Here is a 19,030-nt window from a genome sequence, read left to right on the forward strand (position 1 = left end):
AAGGTCAAACGAGCCTCGAAGCGAGCATACCCCTCATTTCGACGATTTTCGTGTACTATAGCAAACTATTTTTTGGGTTATCCGGATTCCGACGTAAAAATGCCAAATTTTTGTGGACGTCCGTCAAGACCTTGTCTATGCATCCGGTTGGCCCTCACGGCCCGTCCGACCCATTTGGAAGGTCAAACGAGCCCCGAAGCGAGCATACCTCTCATCTCGACGATTTTCGTGTGCTATAGCAAACCATTTTTTGGGGGATCCGGATTCCGACGTCAAAAATGCCAGATTTTTTGGTGGACGTCCGTCAAGACCTTGTCTTTGCATCAGGTTGGCCTTCACGGCCCGTCCGACCCATTTGGAAGGTCAAACGAGCCCCGAAGCGAGCATACCTCTCATCTCGACGATTTTCGTGTGCTATAGCAAACCATTTTTTGGGGGATCCGGATTCCGACGTCAAAAATGCCAGATTTTTTGGTGGACGTCCGTCAAGACCTTGTCTTTGCATCAGGTTGGCCTTCACGGCCCGTCCGACCCATTTGGAAGGTCAAACGAGCCCCGAAGCGAGCATACCTCTCATCTCGACGATTTTCGTGTGCTATAGCAAACCATTTTTTGGGGGATCCGGATTCCGACGTCAAAAATGCCAGATTTTTTGGTGGACGTCCGTCAAGACCTTGTCTTTGCATCAGGTTGGCCTTCACGGCCCGTCCGACCCATTTGGAAGGTCAAACGAGCCCCGAAGCGAGCATACCTCTCATCTCGACGATTTTCGTGTGCTATAGCAAACCATTTTTTGGGGGATCCGGATTCCGACGTCAAAAATGCCAGATTTTTTGGTGGACGTCCGTCAAGACCTTGTCTTTGCATCAGGTTGGCCTTCACGGCCCGTCCGACCCATTTGGAAGGTCAAACGAGCCCCGAAGCGAGCATACCTCTCATCTCGACGATTTTCGTGTGCTATAGCAAACCATTTTTTGGGGGATCCGGATTCCGACGTCAAAAATGCCAGATTTTTTGGTGGACGTCCGTCAAGACCTTGTCTTTGCATCAGGTTGGCCTTCACGGCCCGTCCGACCCATTTGGAAGGTCAAACGAGCCCCGAAGCGAGCATACCTCTCATCTCGACGATTTTCGTGTGCTATAGCAAACCATTTTTTGGGGGATCCGGATTCCGACGTCAAAAATGCCAGATTTTTTGGTGGACGTCCGTCAAGACCTTGTCTTTGCATCAGGTTGGCCTTCACGGCCCGTCCGACCCATTTGGAAGGTCAAACGAGCCCCGAAGCGAGCATACCTCTCATCTCGACGATTTTCGTGTGCTATAGCAAACCATTTTTTGGGGGATCCGGATTCCGACGTCAAAAATGCCAGATTTTTTGGTGGACGTCCGTCAAGACCTTGTCTTTGCATCAGGTTGGCCTTCACGGCCCGTCCGACCCATTTGGAAGGTCAAACGAGCCCCGAAGCGAGCATACCTCTCATCTCGACGATTTTCGTGTGCTATAGCAAACCATTTTTTGGGGGATCCGGATTCCGACGTCAAAAATGCCAGATTTTTTGGTGGACGTCCGTCAAGACCTTGTCTTTGCATCAGGTTGGCCTTCACGGCCCGTCCGACCCATTTGGAAGGTCAAACGAGCCCCGAAGCGAGCATACCTCTCATCTCGACGATTTTCGTGTGCTATAGCAAACCATTTTTTGGGGGATCCGGATTCCGACGTCAAAAATGCCAGATTTTTTGGTGGACGTCCGTCAAGACCTTGTCTTTGCATCAGGTTGGCCTTCACGGCCCGTCCGACCCATTTGGAAGGTCAAACGAGCCCCGAAGCGAGCATACCTCTCATCTCGACGATTTTCGTGTGCTATAGCAAACCATTTTTTGGGGGATCCGGATTCCGACGTCAAAAATGCCAGATTTTTTGGTGGACGTCCGTCAAGACCTTGTCTTTGCATCAGGTTGGCCTTCACGGCCCGTCCGACCCATTTGGAAGGTCAAACGAGCCCCGAAGCGAGCATACCTCTCATCTCGACGATTTTCGTGTGCTATAGCAAACCATTTTTTGGGGGATCCGGATTCCGACGTCAAAAATGCCAGATTTTTTGGTGGACGTCCGTCAAGACCTTGTCTTTGCATCAGGTTGGCCTTCACGGCCCGTCCGACCCATTTGGAAGGTCAAACGAGCCCCGAAGCGAGCATACCTCTCATCTCGACGATTTTCGTGTGCTATAGCAAACCATTTTTTGGGGGATCCGGATTCCGACGTCAAAAATGCCAAATTTATTTGTGGACGTCCGTAAAGACCTTGTCTTTGCATCAGGTTGGCCTTCACGGCCCGTTCGACCCATTTTGAAGGTCAAACGAGACCCGAAGCGAGCATACCCCTCATTTCGATGATTTTCGTGTGCTATACCAAACCATTTTTTGGGTGATCCGGATTCCGACGTCAAAAATGTCAAATTTTTTGTGGACGTTCGTCAAGACCTTTTCTATGCATCCGGTTGGCCCTCATGGCCCGTCCGACCCATTTTGAAGGTCAAACAAGCCCCGAAGCGAGCATACCCCTCATTTCGACGATTTTCGTGTGCTATAGCAAACCATTTTTTGGGTGATCCGGATTGCGATGTCAAAAATGCCAAATTTTTTTTGGACGTCCGTCAAGATCTTGTCTATGCATCCGGTTGGCCCTCACGGCCCGTCAGACCCATTTTGAAGGTCAAACGAGCCCCGAAGCGAGCATACCCCTCATTTCGACGATTTTCGTGTGCTATATTATACCTTCTTCAGACTCATATTTATATAATTACACAGGAAATATTTATTGTTATTTTTTGTGTTAATGGCTTTTTGAATATTTCAGATCATTTTAACAAGAACAGTGTTTGTTTTACTATACTAATAAAATACTTTATTTTTCAAATATTTCAACATATAAATCTAAATTCCTTATTATTCCTACATTTCTAAATTCAACTCTAACACTTAAATTCAGTTGATCCAAACGGACTTTTAGACAATTTGTAAAAGTTATTTAACAATTATTTGTGTCTGAAAAGTCAAAAAAATCATCAAACTTTTGGAGTCTACATTTTTAGAGTTTTATGTATGTTTATATAATAATATATTATTTATTGTATTTGTGAATTAATTGATGTAGTAATCGAAACCTCTATATTTTATATTTAAAATTTGTCTGGTATAAAATTTTAAAACTTTTCTTTTAAATCGATGATTTATTTAATATAATTTTTTTTTACTCCAAATAAAATATAAAATCTGCATGTACTTCATACCATATCCAAAGTCCTCTTATATAATCATCATGGGAGTATGGGACAATTGGTATGTTATTATTGTCGATGATTAATTAATTATTAGCTAAGTAATACTCACTTCATTTGAAAATGTTTGTCATGTTACGCTTATCGAAAATTAATTTGACTAATTTTCAAAGGTAAATTAGATCACATTATTCGATATTTTAAACAAAAAATTAGATATTCTAAAACTATATGAAAAGTACTATAAATTACAATTTTTTGCATATTAATATGATTAAAAAAATTCATCTTAAAATATTAGTCAAAAATTTTATAGTTTGACTCTAAAAATAGAAACTATAACAAATAATACCGAACGAAGAAAATAGATAACTATAATTATGGCTTGTGTAAAAGAGAAATCATGAAATTGATATTATTTTACCATCGAAAAATATAAAAAAAAGTCTTTCATCTTCTAATTTATTTATTCAGACAATAGCTTCCTTCTTCTTCTTCTAGAAGAGTAAGAGGGACTAAAACATTATCAAATAAAAATAAATAAGAAACAAAGAAACTTCAACTAATTACTTGTCTTTATTTAGGAAAAATACACAAGTATCCTCCTAGATTATGATCGAAATTATAGAGACACATCTTGATTAAACTAAGTTCCTATCACCTTCCTGAACTTTTTTTTTTTTTTAATTTTGTACACCTTTTGTCTTACGTGGCACACTTTGTTACTCCACGCAATTGAGGCGCGTGGCAGATATTTGGATGTCACATAAGCCAAAAGGTGCACAAATCACAAAAAAAAATTCAGGGGGGTAACAGAACCTTAATTTAATTAAGACGTGTCTCTAAAATTTCAGTCATAATCTAGGGGATACTTGTGTATTTTCCCCTTTATTTACCTTAAAAATTTACATAAATAAATTCTAAAATTTTGTGAGACTCACATAAAACACAATTTTTAAATAATAATAATAATAATATTACAAAAATTGAAAATTGAATTTAGTTGTAATGTTTGAGGGACTTGTGTTGAAGGATCCCTTTGTAAAGAGCTTGCCAATTCAAAGGCATAGATTCAAAGTCCTTTGGATTATTCCTTTTCTTTGGATTATTATGATCTTCAACTTTCTTTAATTGAGGCCCCAATTTTATAACTTCATTGGAAAACCTCACCTTCTTCTTTTGTTGGTCTTTCTCTAGGCCTAACATTCAAAATTATCGATCAGTATCAGAATCAAAATTTTAAAAAAAAATAATTATGAAAAATATACAAGAAATGCGACTATAATAATAACATATTTGATTAGTCAAGATATTTTCTATAGAAAAACAGGTTATTACCTAAAATGAAAAATTAACTTCTTGAACGATAGTAGAATAAATAAATTTTATAATAAACGATATTTTACGTTGATTGTCTCCTCCTCGGCTTATATTCTTCCCCCGACCCCCTCCCCCACCTTGAGTACCACCCGACCACCTCTACTCCCTATTTTATAGTATTTTTCTAGATTGTATATACGTATTCTTCAAATAACGTTTTCTCCTTTACTCACTAAACGTAAAGAAAAGAGGTTCGAAAAAACCTTAAACATATTCATTTTTACCAAACACATCCTAAGTATAAAATAAAAAAAATTAAGTTAAACTTATTCGGTACTAAAATGTATTATTCTTTCACTACAAAAAAGGTTTGAATTATATGGGGATTAATATGAAAATTCATACGGAATTTATTTTTCAACAAATTTTCCTACTAATTTTTAGAAAAATCTCCATATAATTCACAGTTTTCTCGTAGTATCTTTAAAATATATCTAAAAGAAAAGTATGTCACATAGATTAGGATAACAGATATACGTTTTAGAGAAAATTAAATCGATGCGATGTTTTAACAATAAATAAATAAATAAAAAATTAAAAGGGGCAAAATATTTACTAATTTCAAACTCAATCTTCTTCATGAAATCAGAAAGGAGGTGTTTATGAACTTTAGATGCAATAAGGACAACACCTCCAGAAACTGCAAAAACAGCACAAATTCCAGCTCCAAATGATGAATTATCCATTTATTTTTCTATTTTTTAAAAAAAAGCTAAATATATTTTCCAAAATTAATTTTTTTTAATTCTTTTTGTAAAGGGTAAAAAAACTCAAAGAATATTCTCTTTGAAAACTACAAAAGAACACATTTTCTTGACTTATAATATATCTCCTTCAAAATTTATTTTTCTGGATTATTTTTAGGGAAAAAAAACTCAAAGAAAATTTTCTTTGGAAACTACAAAATAAAACATTTTATTGACTTATATATATACATCTCTTGCAAAATTTTATTTTTTTTTTGGGAAAAGAAAATCAAAGAAAATTTTCCTTGAAAACTACAAAAGAAAACATTTTCTTGGCAAAGCTCATGGGAAGGAAAATTTTCATTTCAATAGGAAAAAAATTGGAGCAAAAAGGAAGAATATGTCCTTTTTCCCCTTTAATATAAATAATAAAATACAATTTTCAATGCCTTGAACACTTTTTTTTAATTTATTTATAAGGCATTGACTCTTAATTTATGTGATGACCTCAAAAAAATTAAATTACTACCCTTTATATTCTTTTGTGGATTATGAATTTGTTGATAACTAAAATTTAGCTATGTCCTAGAAATTGATTGGTCCATTTTTAAAAAAATAAATAAATCAGAGACGGACAACTTCTGTTGCTAAACAATAAAAATCTATCACTAATTTAATTTAATGATGGATAATTAGCAATAAATTAATAAGAAAAATCTATTATTTATGAGTTATTTAGTGACTATGGTTTTTTTAGATAATTCCTTTAATTTTTTTTTTTTGTGGCGTGATGATGATCATCAACTTGTGTAAAGATACTTATGACCACGAGAAAAAACTTAAAACAATAATAAGAATATACTCAATGTAATTTTACAGATGTAGTGTAGATAGGATGAGATATACACAGACATTATCCCTTGCCTTTGAGAGGTAAAGAGGTAGTTTACGACTTTGAAAGAAACATTAATTTTTTTTTGTTTCTTTATAAGACAATTTTTTAGATGATGACAAGTTAGTTATTTTAGTAAAAAATAATCAAATTTACTCTTGAACAATGCGAAATAATTTAACATTAATTACCCTCTAAACTTTGGTGTGACCCTTGTATAATTTTTTGTGTGACCCTTGTGTAATTTGGTGTGACTAATCATCATTAAATTTTGTTACCACACAAAAATTGTTGCATACATGTTCATGCTTTTTGTGTTATCATTTAATCATCAATTATCACCCAAACAAATTAAAGCAATAAACTCAAGTTAAGTTATTACTTAATCAATGATCACATTAATTTGCCTTTCAATTACATGACATATTATATATGCACCACAAGGGGGTCTTAACATGTGAAAAAAGAAAATCTCATATATCGATGTATCATACTTTTTTGATCAGATCATTATAAAAAGTAACTGAAAAATCTTTTCAAATTAAGAGAAGGAGTGAAGGCGTGTGACAATTATTATAACAACGTAACCAGCTAAAATTTACATATAGTTTATATATATCATAGTTGTGTTCTTTCATTTTCAACAATAACTCAAAAAAATTCCTAGCTTAGGAAAAATGTCTACTACTAATGCCATTATCCTAAATATTAAACCAAAAACTTTGTCCAAAAACTTGTTCTTGAATGGAATTTTATGCAAAACCCTAGTTTTCTTAACCCTAATTCTATATCTTATATACTTTTTATTATCATCATCAACAACAACAACATCCCTATTACAATTTTTCCCCTCAAAAAGCATCATCAAATCATCAAAACAATATTATTTTAATTCCAATAATATTAAAACTAATATTAGCCATTTAGTTTTTGGAATTGCAGCCTCATCAAACACATGGGGTAAAAAAAAACATTACATAAATTCTTGGTGGAAACCAAATATAACCAAGGGTTATCTTTTCTTAGATAGAACCCCAAATGATGAACACTTACCATGGCCTAATACCTCTCCTCCTTATAGAATTTCTAGTGACAATTCGCGATACATGCCTTACAACAAACATGGAATGCCATTCGCGATTAGAATGGTGAGAGTGATTGAGGAAACGTTCATGGAAGAACATGACTCTAATACTGTTAGATGGTACGTTATGACTGACGATGACACTGTATTGATGATTGAAAATTTGGTCAATGTGTTATCAAAGTATGATCATATGAAATACTATTATGTTGGGATGAATTCAGAGTGTATTGTGAGTAATTTTGGAATGTCATTTCAAATGGCATTTGGTGGTGCTGGTTATGCATTGAGTTACCCTTTAGCACAAGCTTTGGCTAAGAATATGGATACTTGTATTAAAAGGTATCCATATTTGTATGGAAGTGATCATATTTTACAAGCTTGTATTGCTGATTTAGGAGTCACTATTACACTAGAAAAAGGATTTCATCAAGTAAGTAATCAAACTCCTCTTTCTTTTTATGAGTCCGGAGCCTAAAGGGTATAAAACATTAACAAAAATTTTAAAACGGTATATAAAATTTTATATTAACCAAAAAATGGAAATCACTGCCTACGCAGAGAATATAAATTACATTTTGCAAAATCGCTGCAGTAGCAGTGATTTTGCTTTTTCCGGTGGAGGAAATCGTTGTTGTTCCAGCGATTTTACCGTTTTGGTTAATATAAAATTTTATATACCGTTTTAGAATTTTTGTTGATATTTTATACTTTTTAGGCTCCGGACTCTTCTTTTTATCATAATCGATTATAGGCGCATTCGTAATTTAAAGTTGTAATAACGACTTTGAGTGAAATACAATAATAACTAGAATCATAATCGAATATATACAGAGAGAGATATTTAATTTGGTATCGCGATAGCCGTGATAAAAGGAGAGCTAAGGTCCTATCTTACTAATCCTATATTAGGTTAGTTATGTTAAAGTGTCTCTTGATATTTTTCAAGAATAATATTGGCAAGTGAAATTATAATTTTTCATAAATATTTTTCTTTTCTTTGTTGTTTGTCTCCAAATTTAAAATGATATATTTTACATTTAGAATCAATTTAGTTTTTTGTTTATTAATAGTGAGATAAATAGTCACCCACAAATATCTTTGGCTTGTTATAGCTAGACTACAAATTTTAAAAGTTTATATTTTTTAAAAATTTTGCACAATTAATAATGTCTCAATTGTTAGTTAGAGTAAGTAATCAATATGAAAGTTAAAAATTATCTTTAGCGGTAATTAATTTACGATAATAGCTTAATTGTCGTTAAATATTATATTTTTAGCGATAATTTAGTCATTTTGTATATATTCCTAAAGCCTTTAGTAATATTGAATCTAATGACACTTAACTAATACTGGTAAAGACTTTCGCACTCTTCATTAATGTGTTTATTTATTGCGCTAAAAAAAATTTTTTGTAGTGATTGCATATTTCGCACTCCCTTTATTTTTTACTTCCTCGATAATCGAACATCAGAAAATGACGTTCTCATGTTATTTCAGATCGACTTACGTCGCGATATATCAGGATTTTTATCAGCTCATCCACAATCACCATTCATATCACTCCATCATCTTGACTTAGTATCACCAATTTTTCCTTCAATGAACCATTATGATGCCTTGAATCATCTAATGAAAGCAGCAAGTGTTGATCAATCTAGACTATTACAACAAAGTGTATGTTACAATAAGATACACAATTGGACATTTTCAGTATCATGGGGATATTCAGTACAAATTTATGACAAAATTGTACCACAAAGTTATCTTCAAACTCCAATTGAAACATTTGGTGAATGGAGAAAAGGTGCATGGCCACCTTACATGTTTAATATTAGAAAATTCAATAATTATTCTTCATGTGGTGAAGTTCCAAATATTTTGTTTTTTGATACTTTTGAGGGTACTAAGTTGAATCATATTGTGACAACATATGTCAAGAAAAATCATAGGATTTGTGCCAATAATGATGATGATGATCATTCTTCTAATGGTGTCATGAAAGTTCATGTGTTCTCACCTATGGATAAGCTTCAAGTTGGGGTAAGTTTACTTTTCTCTGTTTTGATTTGTTTGTCTTAATTTGTTTCAAAAAAAAAAATTATTTTCTTTGGTATATTATACATATGTATACGTGTGTTAGTATTGAACGATCAACATTACATTAAAAAGATATTTAGTAACAATTGATCTTTTTTCTTTTCAGTGACAATATTTTTTGCCACTAAATTTCATCTAGTCGATAAAATTTTAACAACATTCATATCAGAGTGTTGATTATATTATACATGTGTATATGTGTGTGTTAGTATTGAACGATCAACATTACATTAAAAGAGATATTTAGTAAATTGATCTTTTTTTCTTTTTAGCGACAATATTTTTTACCACTAAATTTCATCGAGAGTCGATAAAATCTTTAACGACATTCATATCAAGAGTGTTGATTATATTATACATATATATATGTATGTGTTAGTATTGAACGATCAACATTACATTAAAAGAGATATTTAGTAAATTGATCTTTTTTTCTTTTTTGCGACAATATTTTTTGTCACTAAATTTCATCGAGAGTCAATAAAACCTTTAACGACATTCATATCAGAGTGTTGATTATATTATACATATGTATGTGTGTGTGTGTGTGTTAGTATTGAACGATCAACATTACATTAAAAGAGATATTTAGTAACAATTGATCTTTTATTTCTTTTTAGTGACAATATTTTTTGCCATTAAATTTCATCGAGAGTCGATAAAACCTTTAAAGACATTTATATCAGAGTACTGATTATATTATACATATGTATATATGTGTGTTAGTATTGAACAATCAACATTACATTAAAAGAGATATTTAATAACAATTGATCTTTTTTTAGCGATAATATTTTTTGCCACTAAATTTCATCGAGAGTCTATAAAACCTTTAAAGACATTCATATCAGAATGTTGATTATATTATACATATGTATATGTGTGTGTTAGTGTTGAACGATTAACACTACATTAAAAGAGATATTTCGTAATAATTTATCTTTTTTTCTTTTTAGCGACAATATTTTTTGTCACTAAATTTCATCGTGAGTCGATAAAACCTTTAACAACATTCATATCAGAGTGTTGATTATAGATGTTCATAGATGTATATATATATTTATATAATCTTCCTCCTTTTTGTGTACAGGATGGTAATAGAAGAGAATGTTGTGACATTATTCAACCAATTGGAATGGACTCAATGGCCATCAAACTAAGGACTTGTATGAAACATGAAATTATTGCTTGAGAAAAAAAATGTTGTTATAAAATATTATAACTTAAATGTCCGTTACATCAAAAAGTTACTCTCATTCATTATTTGTATTATTTTTCTCCGTTATGAAGAGTTTTTTATCCGCTACATCAAAAAGTTACTCTCACTCATTATCTGCATTACTTTCCTCCGATTATGAAGAGTTTATAGGGGGAAAAATTGATTATATGAAGAGAGCATATACTGCTTTAGTAGCCGATAAGTTGATTATACATCACTATTACTTCCTAACGTATTATTTTGACGTTAAACGGAGAATAATGATTAATTGAAATTCATATAGTTATCTTCAACTTGTTTAAGATTAAGACATAAGTGATGACTGCAATTAAAAAAGTTCGAAAATACTTCTATTAATGACTTTATAGGTGCTATAAAAGAAAATCAATTATTCTTACGTCAATTTAAGTTAAATAATTTAATGAGATTGGTAAGCTAGCAATGTAATTTATCTTGATATTCCATATTAATTATTATTTATATTGCATACTCCATCAATATTATTAAATAGGATTACTTGATATTACCTTCTAAATGACTTAATTATATATTTTCCCTAGAATTTAAACTCTTTTCTATCATGTACATTTGGCACTAAAAGTTGAGGGACAAATGTTGGATTTTCAATAAAATATTTGGCTTCCATATTGACATTAATAATATATTAGTGCTCTTTAAGTATTTAATTTGATGAAACTTCTAATTAAATTAAATTAAATAAATATAATAAGTGCAAATGCTTTGCTTACTCACTCCTCCTTTTCTTCGATAAAAATATAAATATGATTCCCTTTCGATACGTTTTTTCATCTCAATTTAATGATTGTTATGGATTGAGAAGTTTACGAGTTTTAAATATACGAAATTAATCCAAATAAGAAAAATAAATTTATTTTTATGCATAAAAATTATTAATCATTGATTTTTTAACTGTTCGAGCATAATGTAATAATATTAATTGATTTGATAAAAATTGATTATAGTATAATTTTTAGATGAAAACATATTATTGCGTCCTTTTGAACAAATTGTGGTCACTGAATACTGATATTTTATGTGTCAAATCAATTATTTTCGCTAAAAAACAAAAATATATACGTGTCAAATCATCAGCTAATATAAGATAATAATTCAATACACGTCATCATTACACACATACTATTTAAAAATACAAAAAATAATTACAAGGTTTGAAAAGCTACGTTTTCCTTTGTTAATTAAATTAGTATATTTATTAGTAAAAGTTCCCTAAAGTTTTATATCACGTAACAAATAGAATAAAATATTTATAATGATCGATATTTCTTTATTTTATAATTAAAAATTTTAAATTTTAATTTTAAAAATGAAAAAATGAGAATAGCAAACGTGTCATCCATAAAAATAAGCTACATCATAATACATAAATTAATAGAATTTAATTAAACTTCATTATAAATATCGAATATTGATTTTGAAATGAAACCATCGAAATAATAATGAAATACAACCATTGCCATAAACGATAAGCCAAAGTTGTGAAATAATTTAATATAATAATAATAATAATAATGCTGATGGTGATTCAATGAATATAATGGACTTCTAGTTAGAACCACTGTTAATATGTTTATTTTTATATTATAAGAAAAGATTATCCTGTTTTGCCAAATTTGATAAGTTTAATATATATATATATATGTCCTTTGTTTTTTCTAGTAATAATTTGAAGAAATAATCCAGAAGGATTATAACTACGTAATCAGAATAGATAGTTAATATTAAAATAATAAGTGAAGTAATTATCGTCGTCTGGTTAATTAGTTTGGATATTAACCTGTTCGTATTCGTTTATTTTATCCTGATATTTGACTCTCCTAACTATGCTACACGTCAACATGAATTTTTATATCTATTTTTTATCTGAATTCAAATTTTCACGTATATTTTTCTTCACCCGCGATTCAATAAGTAGACAAAGCAAACAAAAGATTAAAATTTATTGTTGATAGCTTAGTTAAATTGTTTTCTAATAAATCAAAATTTCAAGAAGATATGTATATTATTAACTTTACATAGACTAATTATTTGATTATTGCTTTATTAAATTTTTTTAAGAAGTATAAAACTATAAATTCTAAATTTGATATGTTAAAATGGATTTATTGTATAGGTTAAAATTTTCTAATGGAAAATATCAATGTCAATTTTCCTAAACTTAGAAATCTTTAAAAAAAAAGTCAATAGACGTAAGAAAATAATTGAAATTTAAATAAAAAATTTCAATAATCTTATGAGTGATTGATAGATTTTCATTTTTAGCGTGACGTATAATTAATTCGTGTATATATAATTCTAAACTTTTAATATATCTAATCCTTTTCCCACCATATTAGTGTCTTTGACATTTGAAATTTAATTCCACTTCTTAATTAGGAAATATTATGTTATTGTGTGTTAGGTTAAGCTATAATTATTTTAATAAAATGTTGTTAAGATGTATTTTTCATATTAATAAACTATCATTATCATTAACACATGGATTAAGGAATATTCTTATTTTTTTATATTTTCTAATGGGGAAAATAATTTGCACTTTGCAGTACTACGGCCCTTTACTTATAATAATCTCTTTCAATTTTCAAAGGTCAAACAAAAAAAAAAGTTTTAATTAAAAAATATGAGAAGGTTTTATTATATTATAATTTTTATTCTTACATGATATATTTACATTAAATCAACAAAATTCACTATCATTGACCTACTTATTATAGTAAAATATATATATTATTTAATTATGATTAATTAACAAACAAACACATATATATATAAACATACATGTCACATACATACTTGATTGATTATAAATATTCGATACAAATAAATTTTTAGCCTCTCATTTTTGACCTCTTATTTTGCATGTAAACCACAAATATCATTATATACTCAATGATTTTATATATCACCAAGAAAAAAATGATTTTTTTAAAAAATTAATCATTCAAATATCTTTAACATTTAGTTATAAGTTATAACAAAATATCTTAGTATCTTACCTATGGAAATAAAACAAAGAGGGGAAATCTTATACGTCAAATCTCTTTATAATGGTATTGTTTGTCTGAATATTTTTTAAATGTGATATACAGAGATTACATAATGTGACATAATGAAAAGTTAATTTTACGAAAAATATCATTATAATTAAATATTTTAATAAAAAATAATTTTTATAGAAAAACCTAACTGTATTAATTTATAATTTGTTTTTTGATTCATGTATATATAACCCTAAAACAACTTGGAGGGACCAAAAATTTTAGTTGATTGCCTTCCTCTAAAGACACCTTGAATTTTCACACGTATTTTGTCTCCTAATCCAACATACCCTCGACCCTATCGACCCCCCGGGGTGGGGTGTATATTTGATAATTGTGTTTACGTCAAATCAATAATGTATTTTGTGTGTTATATAGTTTATCAAATCACTCAATAATAACAGATTGATATGATTTAGTGTAAATATATATTTTGAATAAATTTATTTTTTAAATTTATCTTTAAAGTATCTTGAATAACTCATAGATAGAGGCGGCTAAATTTGATTCATGTTAGCTAGATTCTGTATTGAGAATAATTTTTTCTATCAAGAAGTTAATCTCGAGATTCAAATTTAAAATTTTGCGATAAATGATGGAGAAATTTCAATTATTTCATCGCGTTTTAATATAAATCCCAATAACTTTATTAAATTTATGACTTTAGAAATGAAACTAAAAATTTAAAGTTAAATTATTTTTTAATATATAAATGTGTCAATCTTTTTTTTTTCAAATCAAAGAAAGACGTTATCAATAGCGTAACGAGAGCGTGCAATCTAGTGATCACCAATTGTTTACGAATCACGAAATTTCATATTCAAATTTCAGTATGAGGCAAAATAATATTAGATTAATTCTTCCAATTATCTCTCCAACTATATTAATAAATAAAGTTACTCAATATATATATTCTACCCATGAAAATAATTAATTTCCTCGAAAATTAAACAAAATATGCTCAAACTAACATTCACCACATAAAAATAGAACCGATATTGGTTATATAAAAGCAAAACTTTTAAAATAAAATTGTGATATTAATACTTCCTCTATCCATTGTCCTTATACCTAGGATCGAAATAATTATATTTACTCGATAAATCTATGATTTTAAATTTATTCATAAATATTATCGAGAGTACTGTTAATTTTTCCGCCATTTTTATAACACCTCATACCATTAACATATCCTTATAAATATAAGACCAAATCCCCTTCTTCCCACCTTTAAAATCTCCTCATTTTTCTCTCCTCCACAAATTCATATAATTATTTTTCAACATTTTTTATTTAATATTATTTTCATTATTATTATTTGAAGAAAAATAGCAAAAGATTAGGAGAAGGATAAGCTTAAGCTCACAATATAATTAACTTAAAAATTAAAAAAAAATCAATTTTTTTTTGAAATATTTATATTTTGCCTACTTATTTGATTTTTAAATTTTTTTTTTTGCCTACAAATGCCTCTCCGTTCATCTTCTCCGGTGACTTCCATTTCCTTGTCCTTCCTCCACCACCCACCCACCCACCCAATCTAATTTTTGGTTGGGTGGGGTTCTTGAAATATTTTCCGGCGAGAAGCTGCTTCATTTTCCGGCGAGGTGTGTAAGGTGCTTTATTTTCCGGCGAGAAGCTGCTTCATTTTCCGGCAAGGGATTGTTTGCTTAATTTTTCCGGTAAGGAGCTGGTTAATTTTCCAGAGAAGAGCTGTTTGCTTAATTTTCCGGCAAGGGGCTGCTTATTTATCTGGAGAAGTGTTGCTTGCTTAATTTTCCGGCGAGGTGCTCCTTTGCTTAATTTCCCGGCGAGGTGTTTCCTTTGCTTAATTTCCCGGCGAAGTGCTCCTTTGCTTAATTTTCCGGCGAGGTGCTGCTTTGCTTAATTTCCCGGCGAGGTGCCCCTTTGCTTAATTTTCCGGCGAGGAGCTGTTTGATAAATTATCCGTCAAGGGGCTGCTGAATTATCCGGCGAGGAGCTGCTTGCTTAATTATTCCGTTAAGGGTCTGCTTAATTATCCGGCGAGGAGCTGTTTCCTTAATTTTCCGACAAGGGGTTGCTTATTTATCCAGATTGGGGTTGCTTGATTAATTTTCCGGCGAGAGGCTGCTTGTTTGATTTTCCGTCAAAGGGTTGTTTATTTATTCAATTTTCCGGCTAGAGAGGGGGAGAGAAACCATAACTTCCGATCGAATTAATGACAAAGCAAATAGTGCTGCGTGCACCTTCATCCCTTTCAATCGATCGGCGCCGGCAACCTCTGTTATCAAACCAAGACACATCATCACGAGGTGGTGTTCGAAAAGCACGATTAGCAGAGGTCGCCGGCGGAACAACGGCGGAATGCGCCGCTGTTTGCTGTTGTTGTCCATGTGGACTCGTTAACCTCCTCGTAATGGCAATTTACAAACTTCCGGCAGGTCTTTGCCGGAAAGCATTACGAAGAAAACGCCGTCGCCGGTTAATGAAAAAGAAGATTCTACAATCACAATGTAGTAATTGTGATGATTCAGATCTTTCGATTCATCCCATCGACGGAGCCACCACACTTGCGGTGGTTGACGGCGGCAACAGCTTAAAATCCGATAAAGATGTGGTGGCGTTGGAGAAGGAAATGTGGAGTAAATTTTATGGGGCTGGATTTTGGAGAAGTCCCTCTCAAAAGAGTGACATGTAATAATAATTAAAAATATGGTAAATAATTTGTAAAAAAAATAAATAATATTATTAAAAAATATAATGTATATTTTCACATTTAAGCCAAAAATGAAAATATTCTTCTTTCTTTATTATTATTTACTCTTGATTTCTTTTATATTCTATTCAATGTTCGATATATGCTTATTAGAATCTGACTAATTTAGATTCGCATTATTATACATACTTCATGTTACTTTGCTAACTTGATTCACACTCGTATTCGTTCATAGTAATTATTAACGTTAAAAAGTTTTTTTTGAGGCAAAACATTTCCTACTAGAGGTATAATATTCATTTTCATTGTTCAAATTCGATCTGTTTTATACTTGATATATGTTTAAAGTAATTATACATTCAAAACTCTTTGTGATATATGTTTTTTCGGAGTTGGAGAAAATTTAAACCTCTTTATAATACGTGTTTTTTCTGAAATTAGAGTATATTCAAATTCCTTTATGATAGATTTTTGATATATATGCTATAAAAATTTGTAGGGATGTAGATTACTAATTGATATTATACACTTCTGTTATTATGTATCTTTTAATTTGATCAATATTCGATATTGAAATTTAAATTTATCTAATACAAAAATGTTAATTTAAAGGGTTATAGTAGATCAAAAAGGTGAATTGAGTGATATTTTTAGTTCAATAGGTAACTGATGATTTAGGAGCATATTCAAATCTTTTAGGATAATCCAAGAATACTTTTAGCCCTTTTCCGTTTCTAAAATAACAATTATACTTAGATATTATTTTATTTTAATTATAACGATACTTATTTTGAGATGGAGAAAATCATAAATTTTTTGAATAATGCACATGTACTCTCTCAACCTATGCCTGAAATTCTAGAGACACACTCATACTATATTAAGATCATATTACCCCCTGAACTTATCTTATAAGTAATTTTCTATCTCTATTCAATCTACGTGGTACTAACTTGTGAAGCCAACGTTGATTGATTTTTTTTCAACCTAATAACACGTAAGCCGAAAAGGGATAGAAAATTACTTATAAATAAGTTCAAAAAATAATAGAACCTCAATAAAATATAAATATATCTCTGAAATTTCAAACATATATTAAAGAAGTATTTATGCATTTTTCCGAAACTTTCTAAATTTGTTATGACACATTTTTATGTTGATTATTTTAATTTATTATATGAAGTGAAGTGGTGTTATGATGTAGTAGTACTTTGTATTGGCTTGTCACTGTCCAAACTTACACATGTTGTCAGTCCAGGTGGTTTCAGAAACAAAAAAAAAATCAACTTTAAATATTATATATGGTCCACAATTTTTTTCTACTTTTTTTTTTTAAAAAAATAAATATTTTTTTAGGTAATTAACTTTTTCATTAATCACCTAAATCACAATTACAAATCAAGCTAATTACCATAGTAAACTTAATCTCATTCATAATAATATGAATGTCTTATCTAATTATTATCTATTAGACTTCTCAACATAAATTACGATTTTACAAGTCATGATTATAATATATTCTTTGCATTAATAGTGTTATAATATTACAAGCATAAGCAGTATTTCTAATTAATCAAGACTCTGTTATAAAATCGTCGTTACATTCCTTTTTATCCATATGACATACATAGTTTCAGCAAATACCAATCTAAAAATTTATACTTTTTGAGTTTTCCCTCTTGCACTTTTTGGATACTCGTGGATTATGATTTTGATCACCTTCAATGTTTTCTTGCGTTTCATTTCAATATTAAATTTTTCGAGACGAATGTAGATTTAATCGAGTTTTGCTATGAAAATTTAACGTCAAATAGAGAACACTGATATCAAATGCAAGATTTTTGGTACATATTTGAAATCATTCCGATAATAAATTATTGTCTATGAATAATATTTATAAACACTCAATCATTCTTTAACATGCTTTTCTATCTAGTTCCCTATTTAAAAAGGTCTCATGTTTCTTCATCAGGGTGGATTCACAACCTGAGTATCCGATATTTGTATTAAAATTTAAGTAAATTTTAAATTTCAGTAGAGTCAATTTTCAAAAGTGTTGCCCTCGATCAATAAAACAAATTTCATTTTCAGTAACCTGAATTTAAAATTTATGTTTTATTGGCATATAATTATGATAAGTTGAATGAAAATTAAGGTGTTATAAGAACTACTAATATCTTTCTATAGCCATTTTACTTTCTTTTTTTTTTGTGTCCACATTAGAAATCCGATCAAATTCGAATCGCGCTTTGCATGAGGTGACGCTCCTAATAAGATTTTCTCTATACCCAGGGCTCGAACTCGAAACTTCTGGTTAAGGATGAAACACTTTCACCAGTGCATCATAACCCTCGCTGGTATAGCCGTTTTATTATGTGATCTTTTCTAACCTTTATTTCTTGCTCAAATAGATATATGGTAAATAATTGGAAGTTAAAATAATTTATTTTCCAAAAAGACTAAGGTAATTTTTTGAAGCTTTATTCACTTTAGGGTAGTAAATTTAGTTGTGTACTTGTGATAGTAGTACTTTGTATTGGCTTGTCAACATCTAGGCTTAGCACATGTTGTCAGTCTAAGTGATTTCAAAAATCAAAAATATTTCACTCATATTT

At 30.5% G+C, this 19,030-nt stretch overlaps 3 protein-coding genes across 3 annotated transcripts; 2 read left to right on the forward strand and 1 right to left on the reverse strand.

The window, feature by feature from the left end:
• Nucleotides 1–4,079: 4,079 nt before the first annotated feature.
• On the reverse strand, nucleotides 4,080–5,803 carry LOC107031350. Its single transcript, XM_015232681.2, has 2 exons — nucleotides 5,216–5,803; nucleotides 4,080–4,478 (listed from the first exon to the last, which is right to left on the reverse strand). The coding sequence occupies exons 1-2, from the start codon at nucleotides 5,343–5,345 to the stop codon at nucleotides 4,279–4,281; spliced, it is 330 nt and encodes a 109-aa protein (XP_015088167.1). The 5' UTR covers nucleotides 5,346–5,803; the 3' UTR covers nucleotides 4,080–4,278.
• Nucleotides 5,804–6,914: 1,111 nt separating this feature from the next.
• On the forward strand, nucleotides 6,915–10,613 carry LOC107016461. Its single transcript, XM_015216928.2, has 3 exons — nucleotides 6,915–7,754; nucleotides 8,822–9,364; nucleotides 10,512–10,613. The coding sequence occupies exons 1-3, from the start codon at nucleotides 6,915–6,917 to the stop codon at nucleotides 10,611–10,613; spliced, it is 1,485 nt and encodes a 494-aa protein (XP_015072414.2).
• Nucleotides 10,614–15,002: 4,389 nt separating this feature from the next.
• On the forward strand, nucleotides 15,003–16,509 carry LOC107011793. Its single transcript, XM_015211443.2, has one exon. It carries the CDS (start codon nucleotides 15,918–15,920, stop codon nucleotides 16,395–16,397), a length of 480 nt encoding a protein of 159 aa, XP_015066929.1. The 5' UTR covers nucleotides 15,003–15,917; the 3' UTR covers nucleotides 16,398–16,509.
• Nucleotides 16,510–19,030: the final 2,521 nt, after the last annotated feature.

Source organism: Solanum pennellii, chromosome 1 (genome assembly GCF_001406875.1).
Source record: "Solanum pennellii chromosome 1, SPENNV200".
NCBI classification, from domain to species: Eukaryota; Viridiplantae; Streptophyta; class Magnoliopsida; order Solanales; family Solanaceae; genus Solanum; species Solanum pennellii.